Source organism: Epargyreus clarus, unplaced genomic scaffold (assembly GCF_041222505.1).
Source record: "Epargyreus clarus isolate Ecla_fem2 unplaced genomic scaffold, WU_Ecla_fem_2.2 ptg000008l, whole genome shotgun sequence".
Lineage (NCBI taxonomy): Eukaryota > Metazoa > Arthropoda > Insecta > Lepidoptera > Hesperiidae > Epargyreus > Epargyreus clarus.
In genome coordinates this window covers 2,827,301-2,840,425 of record NW_027332216.1, presented here as the reverse complement: position 1 = coordinate 2,840,425, position 13,125 = coordinate 2,827,301, and the positions used below count along the sequence as shown (strand labels likewise).

At 37.5% G+C, this 13,125-nt stretch overlaps 1 protein-coding gene across 1 annotated transcript in view; it reads left to right on the top strand.

Moving 5' to 3' along the window:
- Nucleotides 1–12,911, top strand: part of Myo10A (unconventional myosin 10A) — a 122,965-nt gene extending 110,054 nt beyond the window's left edge. The window contains exons 24-32 of the mRNA XM_073075621.1: nt 3,151–3,409; nt 3,946–4,100; nt 4,593–4,731; nt 7,057–7,185; nt 7,964–8,188; nt 8,673–8,951; nt 9,616–9,795; nt 10,847–11,000; nt 11,460–12,911. Coding sequence (XP_072931722.1) covers nt 3,151–3,409; nt 3,946–4,100; nt 4,593–4,731; nt 7,057–7,185; nt 7,964–8,188; nt 8,673–8,951; nt 9,616–9,795; nt 10,847–11,000; nt 11,460–11,476 — 1,537 coding nt within the window. The 3' untranslated portion in view covers nt 11,477–12,911. The remainder of the gene's footprint in view (nt 1–3,150; nt 3,410–3,945; nt 4,101–4,592; nt 4,732–7,056; nt 7,186–7,963; nt 8,189–8,672; nt 8,952–9,615; nt 9,796–10,846; nt 11,001–11,459) is intronic.
- The last annotated feature ends 214 nt before the right edge of the window (nt 12,912–13,125 follow it).

Sequence of the window (13,125 nt, the reverse complement as noted above, 5' to 3'; positions counted from 1 at the left end):
AACAAAGAAATCGGTTAATAAAATACTAATATTAGCAAATCATGTATTTTTAATTATACAGTCCTGTAACTTAATCAGTGCACATGCACCATCAATAATAACACAGTCATGAAATATTTTAATTGTGTTCTATTAATTACAGAATGGGCCCTTAAAATAGAATTCTCATAGACGTCTTATAATTCTATTCTTATCATAGACATCTATATAATATATTAAATATATGAATACTTCCACTTGCTGTTTTGTTTTGATTACGTCCCGTTCCAATGATTTGGAATTGACGAATCACTCGAGAGTTACTATATTTATTCCTTTTTTTGAATAATACTTCTCTTACATAGATATAAGATAGTATAAAATGTCATTGCTTGCAAACAGAGGATTTAAACATATAAGAATCTGCAAGTTCTTTAACGTTTATGAGATTTGGGTTTAGGAACTTGTATAAGCAAATTTGTTAGGATATTTAGCGATCGTACTTGAACACATCGTCACTGCACACGCCTTGTAATTTGACATTCTTATAATTGTACTAATAAAAGTTAAATAATTCCCAAGATTTCCCCTGAAGTATGTGTAGCGTCGAAGTTTATTTCTATATTTTCAATGTGTTGACGTCACGCTACGAAATGACACTTGACCGCCTGTTTTGGCGTAACGTTCCGTTTACCGTAATGAAAATATGTTTTTTATTAATAAATAGCCCTTTTTTCGAAAAAATGATCAATGAAAGGCATATATAATAGTTATATGAATTCATTAAAACAGTTTCCCAAAAAGTGTCAAGTAGCCAATAGGGAATATGCATGTGATTTAGATTTGCTTGTTATTTTTTTCCTTGGTACATTACGGTCCTGAAATTACATCTAAACCATTATTTCTTCTTTATTTCGTATTAAATTGTTTAAAACTCAAATCAAAAATCGTAAATTATGCGCGCGAAATTCAAATTTGCAAAACGCATTCCCATTGGTCGAATCGAAAAATGACGTCACATAGCGTGTTACGATGCTTATCGGCGTCAATATTCAAACTGTTTGAGAGGAAAATTGTTTTTGTCTATATTCCTACAGTGTTATTTATTACTTAGTGCTATTTTTCTACATAGTATTATTAGAAATAATCAAGAACAATGATTGAGAGTAGTTTTATCAAAGCACAATCGGACTATTTACCTAAAATATGCAAAATGAATAAACTGGTTTTATGAATAAGAAAATGAATAAACTGGTATTATTTAATTCAGAAATATTTAATTGATCATAACTTATTTTGTTAATATTTATAACATAGGAGTAGCAGACGAGCATACAGTCCACCTGATGGTAAGTGGCTACTGCCTATCACCTATCTTCACCTATCTTTATAATATTGTAAATTATAATAGATTATAATGTATTTTGTGTGTTTCAAATGATAGCCTTTGATGTAGAAGTCGATAAGTACCTAACGAAGTAGATGATCAATGCAATATTTTAAAATTATTTACCTAAAACTATTGTTTGTTACAGTAAATGCAAATGTTAATGCGATTTTGGAGATACTTTATCTGTTTCCTATAATCTTGCACCATATTTTTCGTATTTTCGCATCTTTTGCAAAGGAAAAAACACTATACAATGTATTTATAGTAGTGGTTTTGCACAATAACTCTAGGAAATATTTATAAAGTGGTTATTTAGCCTTTCCCATGATGTAAATAGCGATGAAACCTGAGAACGTTTAATAATACCTTTATGTGCATACAGTTATCATCATTATCAATACAAATCACGCTACGTGACGTCATTCAAAGAGCGCGTAAAATGGCGGCGTTCAAATGTGTCAAATTTTATTGATACTTTAAATAATTTTTAAAAAAATATTTCATACACTAATAAAATTGTTTATATTTTTTACTATGTTAAAACGATGTAATAAGTGGTTTAAAATAATAAAATAAAAATGTGCATATTCCCTATTCTGGAGAGCTATGCATAACACCTTCTACATACAAACCTTATGTTAGAAACAGCATGTCTGTCGTAGTACCAACGGAGAAAACTTCCACAAATATTTATTATACACTAACGTACTATTGATAAAGTATCGCAAATCGTCACGGTCGATTGATCTTCAATACGAAATCGAGCTAACGAGAGAATAATAGTGCAATGCAAATCACGATCCACTTGAATGACTCCACGACAATTGGGAGATCATAAAAGATAAATAGATTTTACTTATGTGAAATTTGGTCCTTCGACAGATGAAATACACCTGTTAAAGATGGCGACGAAAAAGTAGTTCATTAAATTCCATGAAGGTAATTCCAATTACCTTTCTATTGCCTTGAGATTTAATTTTTTATCGTTAATTTTGTATTGTTGTTTGTGGCCGTTCTTACAGATAATTCTGCTAATGCTTCTCAAAATCTAAGTTAGGTATAATTTAAATGCAGTCTTCTAATTTTAAGAACTGATCTTGACCTAGTCGATATCTATTAGGTTCCAAAAACGTGACTTTTATATAGTAACAGATATCATGTTGGAATATTTTAACTGAAGCCTAAGGATATATAAATATATTTTTTTAATTTGTATAGGTACCAACCATTTAGTCTCGTTCATTGTTCGACCACTATTGTCTAATATAAATACTGCCACAATTCTGCCTACTTATATGACACGTTACATCTTAAATGTCAGGGTCTAACACTGCAATATGATTTATGATAATTTAAAAAGACTTGTGACTAAGACTTCAATCACTTATCCTATTTATAGGTGTGTATCCTATATATGATAGGTGTGTGGAGACTACTTTATATTATGTGAACTTTACTTTATACTATGTTACTTCCATCACTGAATAAAATCACTTAAACTCATTTATATCATTAATATTAGACTGACATTTTTTGCTGCGTTTATTACTAAAATTATACATGCAACTTAAAGCTAATCTAGTTAACGTCTATTCCAGACTAGAGATCCTGAAAGCCGACTTATCACTGCCACTTTATATTATGCTATTTCCATTACTGATTTTTTTTATTATTTTGACTTAAAATCATGTACCTATAGCATTAGATGAACTGTCATTCATTATTACAAAAAAAAACATTTATATTCGACTTAAAGCTAATCTAGCTAACGTCTATTCCAGACTAGAGATCCTGAAAGCCGACTCATCACTGAAGAGCAAGGCGAAGCGCAACGAATGGACATGGAAAGCTCAGACCGATGTTGTGAAGTGGCAAGCGACGCCGCTCCGAGCGCCGCTGCTGCGCTTGCCCGCCGCGCTCGCGCCGCCCGCGCTCGAGTGCTTCACGTGCGTACGGGCGTACTGCGGGGACCTACAGCCGCCGGAGCGAGCGATGCACCAAGATCTGACTGAAGTTAAATGCGTTTACACTGTCTTGATGGTACGTTGGTCAATTATTGTCTTACGATTTGAGGAAATAACTAATTGTTCTTACTTTACGATGTGAGGAGAAAACTACGTAAATACTTAACAATTGTTTACCATTTCTTAACCTGGAACTGGTGATACGTAGATACGATTCTGTTCTAGTTGGAAATATGATGTAGTTACGCTAATAAATTAATTTCTTAAGTTACTTTGAGATTTGAAGAAAAGTACGTAAGCGTCAGACTAAATAAAAGTTAAAAAGTTATCTTACCAAATTTTATGAAATACAATAGCAACTCTATTTATATATTTTAATAAACAATAATTCGTATTTCAGTCGAATCTAATACAATAGAACGGCGTAACAATAGGTTCATTGTCACTTTTAAGTTATTTATAAATACACAATAACTCATCGAATACTTAGCTATGCAACTGCAATGCATTGCAATTGATGAACGCATTTTACCAATTTTATCGCGCGACTGCGTCATTTGAGACTCTTGCCTCTGATTATCGCCCCTCATAACCTCATGACTGTTCCCTCAGCATTGCCACTCAGTACCGGAGCTGCGTGACGAAGTGTACTGCCAGCTGATGAAGCAGACGACGTCGAATCGCTCGCCCGCCGCGGACTCGTGCCAGCGCGCCTGGCGGCTCATGTCCATCCTCGCTGCCTACTTCACGTGCTCTGATACGCTCAGGTAATGGTCTAGAGAGACTATATTGCGCATTTTGCATTTGATTTTCAGCGATATTGAAGAGATATCTGCACTCTGTAAACTTTAATAGAATTGTGTCTAAAATTCTAGATTCTTAGTTCCCTAACTTAAAAGTATACCAGACCAAAATTTAAAAAAATGTTTTGATGAGCATGCAGTCTACCTGAAGGTAAGTAGCTATTACCGCCCATGAACATCTGTAATTAAACCCAGATAGATTAGATTCCTATTTGAGGTCGGCCATAGATGCGCCGCTACCCTTGAGGACTACTGGAATGCCTCTTAAAAGTATGTCTTACCACACCCATCAAACCAGAACACCGCAGCGCTTAACACTGCTGTTATTAGGCCAAAATAGTTTTGTCGGCAATGCCGCCGGAGTCGAACCACAAAACACACATTATAACTGCGGCGTAGCAATGCAATATTGAAAATTGAAATGCCTGCACCTAATTTCTCTCGTTATATCTGCAGGCCATTCCTCGTGGAGTATCTATCAGCAGCTGCAGCAGATCGAAGACGGCCGTGTCAGGGCACGGCGGCGGTCTGCCTCGCCAACTTAAGGAAAACCTTACGATGTGGCGGCAGGAAGAATGTTCCCAGTGTTGAAGAGGTATGCACTAACATTGTGGTTAAATTTTAAACGAGGAGTTTGCATTTTGTTTTGTTTGGATTATTTGGAAGCGAAATCTTCTTGAAGCGCGTTGAGCACTCTTTGGATCAAAGATCAAAGTTTAAATTGGTCTTACACACTTCTTTACATAATAATTAAATAAGAACAATCAAATAGCTGCCCGTTCTTTTTTTATTTATTTAGATAAATAATAATCTGGTCTGACTTATCTTATAGAGATTTGATCCTAAAGTTAATATACAGGGTGAATTTTTAAAACGGGCCTTCAGGGCCAAATCCGAAACTATAAGGATTAGCGAAAAATGCTAAAAGGAGTTACGAGGCCCATTTTGATAAAATCTAAAACTGCATCATTACTTTTTTAAAATAACTTTTTCCCTAGCCGGGAATCGAACGAGTTCATTTTGAAAAAAAAATGCACCTTCTATATTATTCCACTATCTGATAGTGTTGCTTATAAGGATCAAAATCTGGAAAGTAATGATAAATGACAAACTAAAGGAAAAGCCTCAATTTTAAGAAAATACATATTTTTTCATATTAATTTGGCAGTTAAGTTCCCGCCATTCATCAATTTAAACATTTCGTGTATTAACATTTTTTTTTGGCTCAATGTTTCTAATCATTCGAAATGGATGTTTTGTTTCCTAATAATTTATATTTTTATGTCCGACTTAGCTAAGGTTATTTTTAGGACCATTAAAATAGATTTACTTGCTATGGGCGGAGTTTCGTTTAATACAGATGTAAAGTTGACAATTTGCGAGAATTACTTTTTAGAGTCAAATCCGAGTGATTACTAAAAAAAGAGATATAGAAAATCATATTTAACGTTGAAACGAAGTTGTAAACAACAAACAATAAGAATTTTCTATTTAATCAGTTATCTATTTTCATTATAAAATAAATCCTAAAAACGGCGGTAACTTATTTGCCAAACTATTACTTTCTCATACTAAGCCGTATGTCATAGTCATAACATCGAATAATAATAATAATAATATGATTTATTGCCCCAAACACAAGAAACAAATTATTTACAGACAATAATTAGACATAAATAGAGATACAAAACATAACATACAAAATAATGTCCAACAAAAGCAAACAAAATTAACAATAAATGGAAGGGCAAAGGAAGTGGCTCAGCATTATGCTGGCTCGTGACGTAAGCCCCGAGCAGCGCTGTTTTTCAGCCACTCCTTGCTCCCTCAGGTCTCGTGCGGGAGCTAGTAGCGCTGTTCCCCAATCCCAGCCGACATACAAAAAAAAAACTTATCCATAGTGAATAGACCAATATACATTGAATAGAAAAAAGAACTTAAATAATTAATTATTTTACTTATATTATATTTTTTTGTGACTCTTGCAAGCATATGTGTTTGTGTGTATATATGTGTGTGTGTGTTTGTGCATGTGGGTGTGGGTGTGGCTGTGTGGTAGTGTTAATGAACTAGTCCGTATGTATGTTTGTGTGTACAGATATTGCATCCTGTAGGGATTACTCACACTTAAGCAAAAAACTCCCTTAGGTGGAAAGACTTCCAATGCGCATGTTTCAAGTTTTCTGCAGCAATCTGTCTCCTTAGTAGCGCTGAACTGTATTGTACTGTATATAATTAGTTGATTAACCAACAAATTCTTCAATGGTATGACTTATGTCTGTTTCTAAAGAATTATACATAAATAATTTGTTATGTATAATCCTTAAGGATTAGAATGCCAATGTATGGAAAAATACGTATTTTCTTCAAAATTTTCCTTTTCCTTTAATTTGTCATATAACATTACTTCCCAGAATTTTATCCTTATAAGCGACACTATCAGATAGTGGAATAATATAGAGGTGTAATTTTTTTCAAACAGAACTCGTTCGATTCCCGGCTAAGGAAAAAAATATTTTAAAAAACTAATGATGCAGTTTTAGTTTTTATCAAAATCGGCCTCGTAACTACTTTCAGCATTTTTCACTAATCCTCATAGTTTCGGATTTGGCCCTGAAGGCCCGTTTTAAAAATTCACCCTGTATACTTTGATCGTAATTAAATTTTCAAGTTGTCTGATGATAAAAGTAGACACATAACTTTTATGTGTAGGATCTTTCTAATATTTTTGTAGTAGCGTTTTCCTCTTATGCTTGTCTTCTATTTCTATCTAATATCAAGTATTTTACGAATATCTACCCATGGCCACATGTATGCACCACAATCCAGTTTGTCTATCTAATCGTGTCACGCATCCCTACCTATGGCCACATAAACTACGGTAAAATCCACCTATCTGACGGTTTCTGTTTGTGTGCAGGTGACGGCGGTGTCGGCGGGGCGCAGCGCGCGGCGGCAGCTGTACCGGCTGCCGGGCGGCGCCGAGCGCGTCGTCAACACGCGCTGCGCCACCGTCGTGCAGGACATCGTCAACGACCTCTGCGAGCTGGTGAGCACACACACACACGCATGCGCCCACGCACGCACACACACACACGCACGCACACACACACACACACACACACACACACACGTTACGATAGAAGTGTCCGCGCCAAATTTCTAGTCCGTTCTGAATATAGTCCGCTGCCCTCTCTCGCCCGCGGGTACATAGCTGCGTTAGTGTGCCCTTACTGTTGATACGGAGTATATGGAGTGATACTATCATATTGCACACCCACATACAAACGTTACAATCGTGTACATACTTACATACAACAATGACATAAGCTTCATAAAAATATGAAACACGAATACATAAGTCACACAAGAACTAACCTACATTTATTCCCTTACACGGCATAATAACAAAATTTTACTAAGTCTACACTAAGTAATCTACAACAATGCTAATAAAAACATCTATTTATAATAATGCCGACTTAAAATTAAAACATTTTATTAAATTATTATATTCTATACATTCGAAAGCAACGACAAGAAATCAATACGTATGAACATTTATTTGTTCGTTCACGCAACACGCAAAACACGTTGCTCACAAAGAATAACTTTTTGTTTGACTTTATGTTTTAATCAATGCTCATGCCTTTCTAACATAGTTTAATCCGTATGTCGCTGAAGTTTTCAAATGCAAGAGTATCTTAATTAAAATTATCATTTTTCATACTCGATTGTGACGCCCAGCTGTCACTCGACAAACGTTTGCTCTACAGTGGGTGCTCACATAAAGTACATCACGTGATAAAAACGTGAATAAATTACAGATTGGCGTAACAAGCGAAGCGGAGCGCGCGGAGTTCTCTCTATACTGCATCGTAGCTGGCGATGCGTTAACGATGCCGCTAGCGGGCGACGAGTACGTGCTGGACGTGACGACGGAGCTACAGCGAGCACACCACCCCTTCTACCTGATCTTCTGCCGCTCCGTGTGGCACCACCCGCTGCGGAGTGATGCGCCGCCGCTGTATACCGAGGTGCTCTTTAACCAGGTAAGGAGCTGTACCACCACGACCTCCCGTAGACATCCACCCCCATATCATCTTCAAACCGGCGTCTTACTCCACTGTTCCCGAGGCATCTCTCTGACTTAGCTTCTGTCGCTCCGTGATTTTTGCTGCTTAAACCTCTGTTACCGTTGAGCAATAATTCGCCTCTACTCTTTACTAAAATAGTCTTCAACTAGATACGTAACTTTACCCTTTCTATCCCCCAACTCCAAGAGCCTCCTTCTCCCCTCTTTGTGTTATCTGCCGATGTGATCAAAATCAATAAGAAAATCATAAAATTTTCTGATGCTTTTGATCTTGTGTACATTGGTAATCAATTTGTTGCTCTGGTTTTTTGGTCTTGCTTGATGATTCCAAAATCATAAAAAACCCCATGACATGTTTCAAATGTCGTTCAAATATGTTGTAAAAAAACTAAGCAACTACTTTCTTTTATAACAGCAATATAAATCTTTCTTTTCTCCAGGTGGCGCCTGACTACCTAGAGGGCTTGCTCCTGGTCCTCCCCGGTGGCGGAGCCCCACCAGCAGCGACACTCCGCGATGCAGCGCTAGTTGCTGCGCTACTGCACCGCGCTGCCGGCCTCGCGGACCCACCACACGCAAGAGACCTCAAGTTCTTGCTGCCTAAGCCACTGTTAGCGCTGAGGGACCCGAGACCAGCGAAGTGGGCGTCTGCAGTCACAGCGGAATGGCCCGCTGTTAGGCCGCTAACGCCTCCGGCGGCGAAATCTAAAGTATTACAGGTATGTATTTTTGATTATTTGTTATTGCTGATTATTATTGAAAATTAGTAAATTAGTATTGTTATTATTTAGTATCTAACCTTCCTCAATCAACATATTGGAATTTGGCAAACGGAGATCTACCGCTTAGCTAGGTGATTATACCCGGGGAGTGGCTATGCTCCAAGAATCTCAGTTCGGATTTTTTTACATATATGAGATGTTTAGAAAACTTTGATAGTGTGATTCTGAATATTTGTGGCGCCATCTGTTGATGAGTAGGCCGAAGTCGCCACAGAAGTATATTTCTAGATATTACTTGGTCAAGATTTTTTTGTAGGCCAAAATCCATACCTAGCTGTAGGATAATATATTCCTACCTGAGTTCGGCCACAGGTACGCCGCTACCTCTGAGGAATCTACCGCCAATCTGGACTGCCTCAGAAAAGTATGTCTCCCTTACCACGTTCTTCAAACCAGAACACAGCAGCGCTTTACTTTGCTGTTATTAGGTAGAAATAGGCATGGCGGTGGTGCCGCAGGAGTCGTCCTACCACTTTCAATTTTTCTTACTAGTATATTTCTAGATATAACTTGGTGAAGATTTTTGTGTAGGCCGAAACCCGTACCTAGCTGACATAGCTACACAAGAAGAGTTACTCATATAAATCGTTCACCCGCGCAGGTGCTGTCGCGCTGGCCGCTGTTCGGGTCGTCGTTCTTCGCGGTGCGGCGCGTGGGCGGCGCGGGCGAGTGGCGCGAGCACGTGCTGGCGCTCAACCGCCGCGGCGTGCACCTGCTGCACCCCGCCACGCACGACACCGACACGCACTGGCCCTACGCCGACCTCATCTCCACCAGGAAGGTGAGCCGGACTCGGCCTTTACGGGCAACAAATCAAATCAAATCAAATCATTTTTTTTTATTTAAAATAGGTTCTTTACAGATCACTTTTTGAATGTCAAAACAACTACCACCACTTCACAAGGTGTTTCGTTATGGAGAAGAAGCGGCGAAAGAACAGAGCATGCTCGGATAGTGTTGGACTGTATTCAGAATCAAATTTTGAGCTCCTCCTGTGAGCCGATAGCCTAGTGGTTAAGAAACTCGGCCTCTCGATCGAGGGGTCCGAGGTTCGAATCCCAGGCACGCACCTCTGAATTTTCAAAGTTATGTGCGTATTAGAAATTAAGTATCACTTGCTAAACGGTGAAGGAAAACATCGTGAGGAAACCTGCATACTTGAGAAATTTATAAAAAACAAATCTCAAAGGTATGTGAAGTCTACCAACACGCACTTGGCCAGCACGGTGGACTATGGCCTAATCCTTCTCATTATGTGAGGAGACCCGTGCCCAGCAGTGGAACAGTAATGGGTTGTTGATGATGATGACTGTGAGCTGAGCTGAGTGAGTGAGTGGATGTCCACCCACAGACTACACCGATTATACTATCTATCATAATATCCGATATTATTGAGGACTAGAATTCCATGGATCATGGACTAGAGTAGAAGCTCATTTAATTGTAAATTTTGTATACTTGCTATTTGACTACAAACTCAACTAGAATATCTAGAGGCTCCTAGTGAGTTAACTATATATTACGACGGGTCACATGACTAGATTATTTCAATGTAAATAAAAATATTTCAAAATTTACATCCAGGTGATGTGGACTTACTTAATTCACATTTTTTTCACAGATAATAAAATTAATCCCAATTAAATTGGAAGGGTTATGTAATGATAAACTGCTAATTATTGAAATACGATTTTATAGAGGATCTTTATGTAAAATGTTAATTATTTATTTATAATAAATTAATTATATTTGAACACGCGCGGCAATTGTGCTTGCCTACTGCGAATTGATGTCTTTAATATTCATCGTAACTAACCCTGGGTGTGTTGCAGGTGCGGTCGGAGGACGGCACGCTGTTCCTGGACGTGAAGTGCGGCTCGCTGCTGCAGCAGCGCGTGACGCGGCTGCAGGCGGAGCAGGCGCACGAGGTGGCGCGCCTGGTGCGCCAGTACGTGCAGCTGCAGCGCGACCAGCGGCACGAGAACGGTGAGGCTGCGCGTTGTGTCGCAGGGGGTCGGGGCGGCGCGCTGCTCCCGGACGTGGAGTGCGGCTGCAGCGCGACCAGCGACACGAGATCGGTGGATTACTGGCCAGACGGTCCTAGTTCATACGTGTACTATGTTTGCACCTGTGTTATGTGACTGCGTGTTTTTTCTTAAGTCCACCTGATGGTAAGTGGCTCCTGCCGCCCATGGACATCTGTAATCAACCCCAGATAGGATTACATATTCCTACCTGAGTTCGTCCACAGATGCGCCGCTACCTCTGAGGAACAAGCTGGAACGCTTCGGAAAAGAATGTCTCCCTTACCACATCCTTCAGAACACAGCACTTAATGCTGCTGTTATTAGAAATAGGTGTGGCGGAGGTGCCGCCGGAGTCGTCTTACCACCTTAATTTTTTTTACCAAAATTCATTTTATTATTTTATTTCATTGCATTTCAGGATTCAACGGCCAGTGAAAACCCTCCAAAAAGTAGATGGACTCAATAAAATGGAAAGATTTACTTCTTCAAGTACGTTCGACGCGTTCTACTGTACCTCAAAAGGATGCACTTACCTGTATCGTCCAGCGAAGATCTGATTTACGAGATATTACTTATTTTAGTTATCCGATTAAAATGAGAATAGGATTGTTATGGAGTCGTGTTTACCCCTTAGTTGTATATGAAGGTTCTTCTATTTTCATTTTAGTCGTGTTTTTGTTTGTAACGGCAAAAATGTATTGTGTAGTCGAATATATAAGCAAACGTTAAAATTATTAAGTTTAAAATTGTAATTACGTTGAACATTCCAATTAGAACAATTATTTGCTTTATTTAATACGAATTTAAGATGGAGAAACATTCCAAAATTAAATCACGTTAAGTGGTTGTGTACATCACAATATTTTAGAATGGTAATATTGTATAGTTACATATTATATTTCTTATTTTCATATTACTAGTGAATAGACAATTATATGAATAATTTTGTTGTTTATGGAATTCGTATTATGTGTCAAATAGTATTGTTATTTCCGGCGACAAAATGATATAAACTAACGAGTCACGATGTAACCTAATGATTTTAAACATTATTTTCACTAAAATTATTATTATTAGTTATAAAGGTGCTATTACTAGGTAGGGATGTATGTAATATGTCTAGTTGGTCGTGCACTATATATTTATAATGATAATACAATTCAGAAAATACTTACGATGATTTGGGAGGGTGACTAAAAATGTTGTTTAGTTGGCGGCAGCACTGTATGTATTAAAATATCAATATCTGTCACGTTATGTGGACATTTGACTGCTGCAAAGATGAAGTCAACCTTCCGATTAGAATCGTAATATAAACAATAGTTTGAAATAGTTATGCTTAATCGGATTATCAATTATTATTTTTAAACATAAGTTACGAAGACATCAAATGTAATGCTGTGCGTTTATAGGACAAACTAGGTATTGACGAGAACAACGTATTAAATAAAAAGAAGTATGTAGTATTGTTGCCTAATAGCAACACTTAAGCAATGAATTTGTGGCAAGTCCCAGATAGGACTCTAATCATATCTGGGATTGATTAAACTAGGATTTTCACCATCTGATGGACTACATGCTCGTTTACTATTTGTTCTTAAAAAAATGCGTTGTCAACGTTGGAAAATCACACGTCAACAATGGAAAATTACGCGTCTCTATAAACGCACCTGTAGACAGTAGTATCACAAGCTCAACTTATTAATGTTAGTACTTACGCATCTATTGTCAAATTCGTCCAAAGACCGCGAGGTCGGAGTCATGTTTATTTTACATAATAGAGAGTTATTTCGTTATCATGTAATATATTTAAATAATCGATGTATGAGAATTATATTGTAGATACCAATAAAGGTTATATTTTCAGTAATACTGTATTTTATTGCCCGCAATTTTCAATAGATGTCTCCTCGATTCCCGAGATATTTTTGGCTAAAACAAATTTCAATAATCTTGATAATTCTTCGATTTTCCTTTGAACTTATTTCTTTTCTTAAATCTGTATCCAAATTCTGTTACGCATCATTAAATATCCTATTTCTATAATTCCTCAACTCAATACTCACGGGTTATTAACAAACACG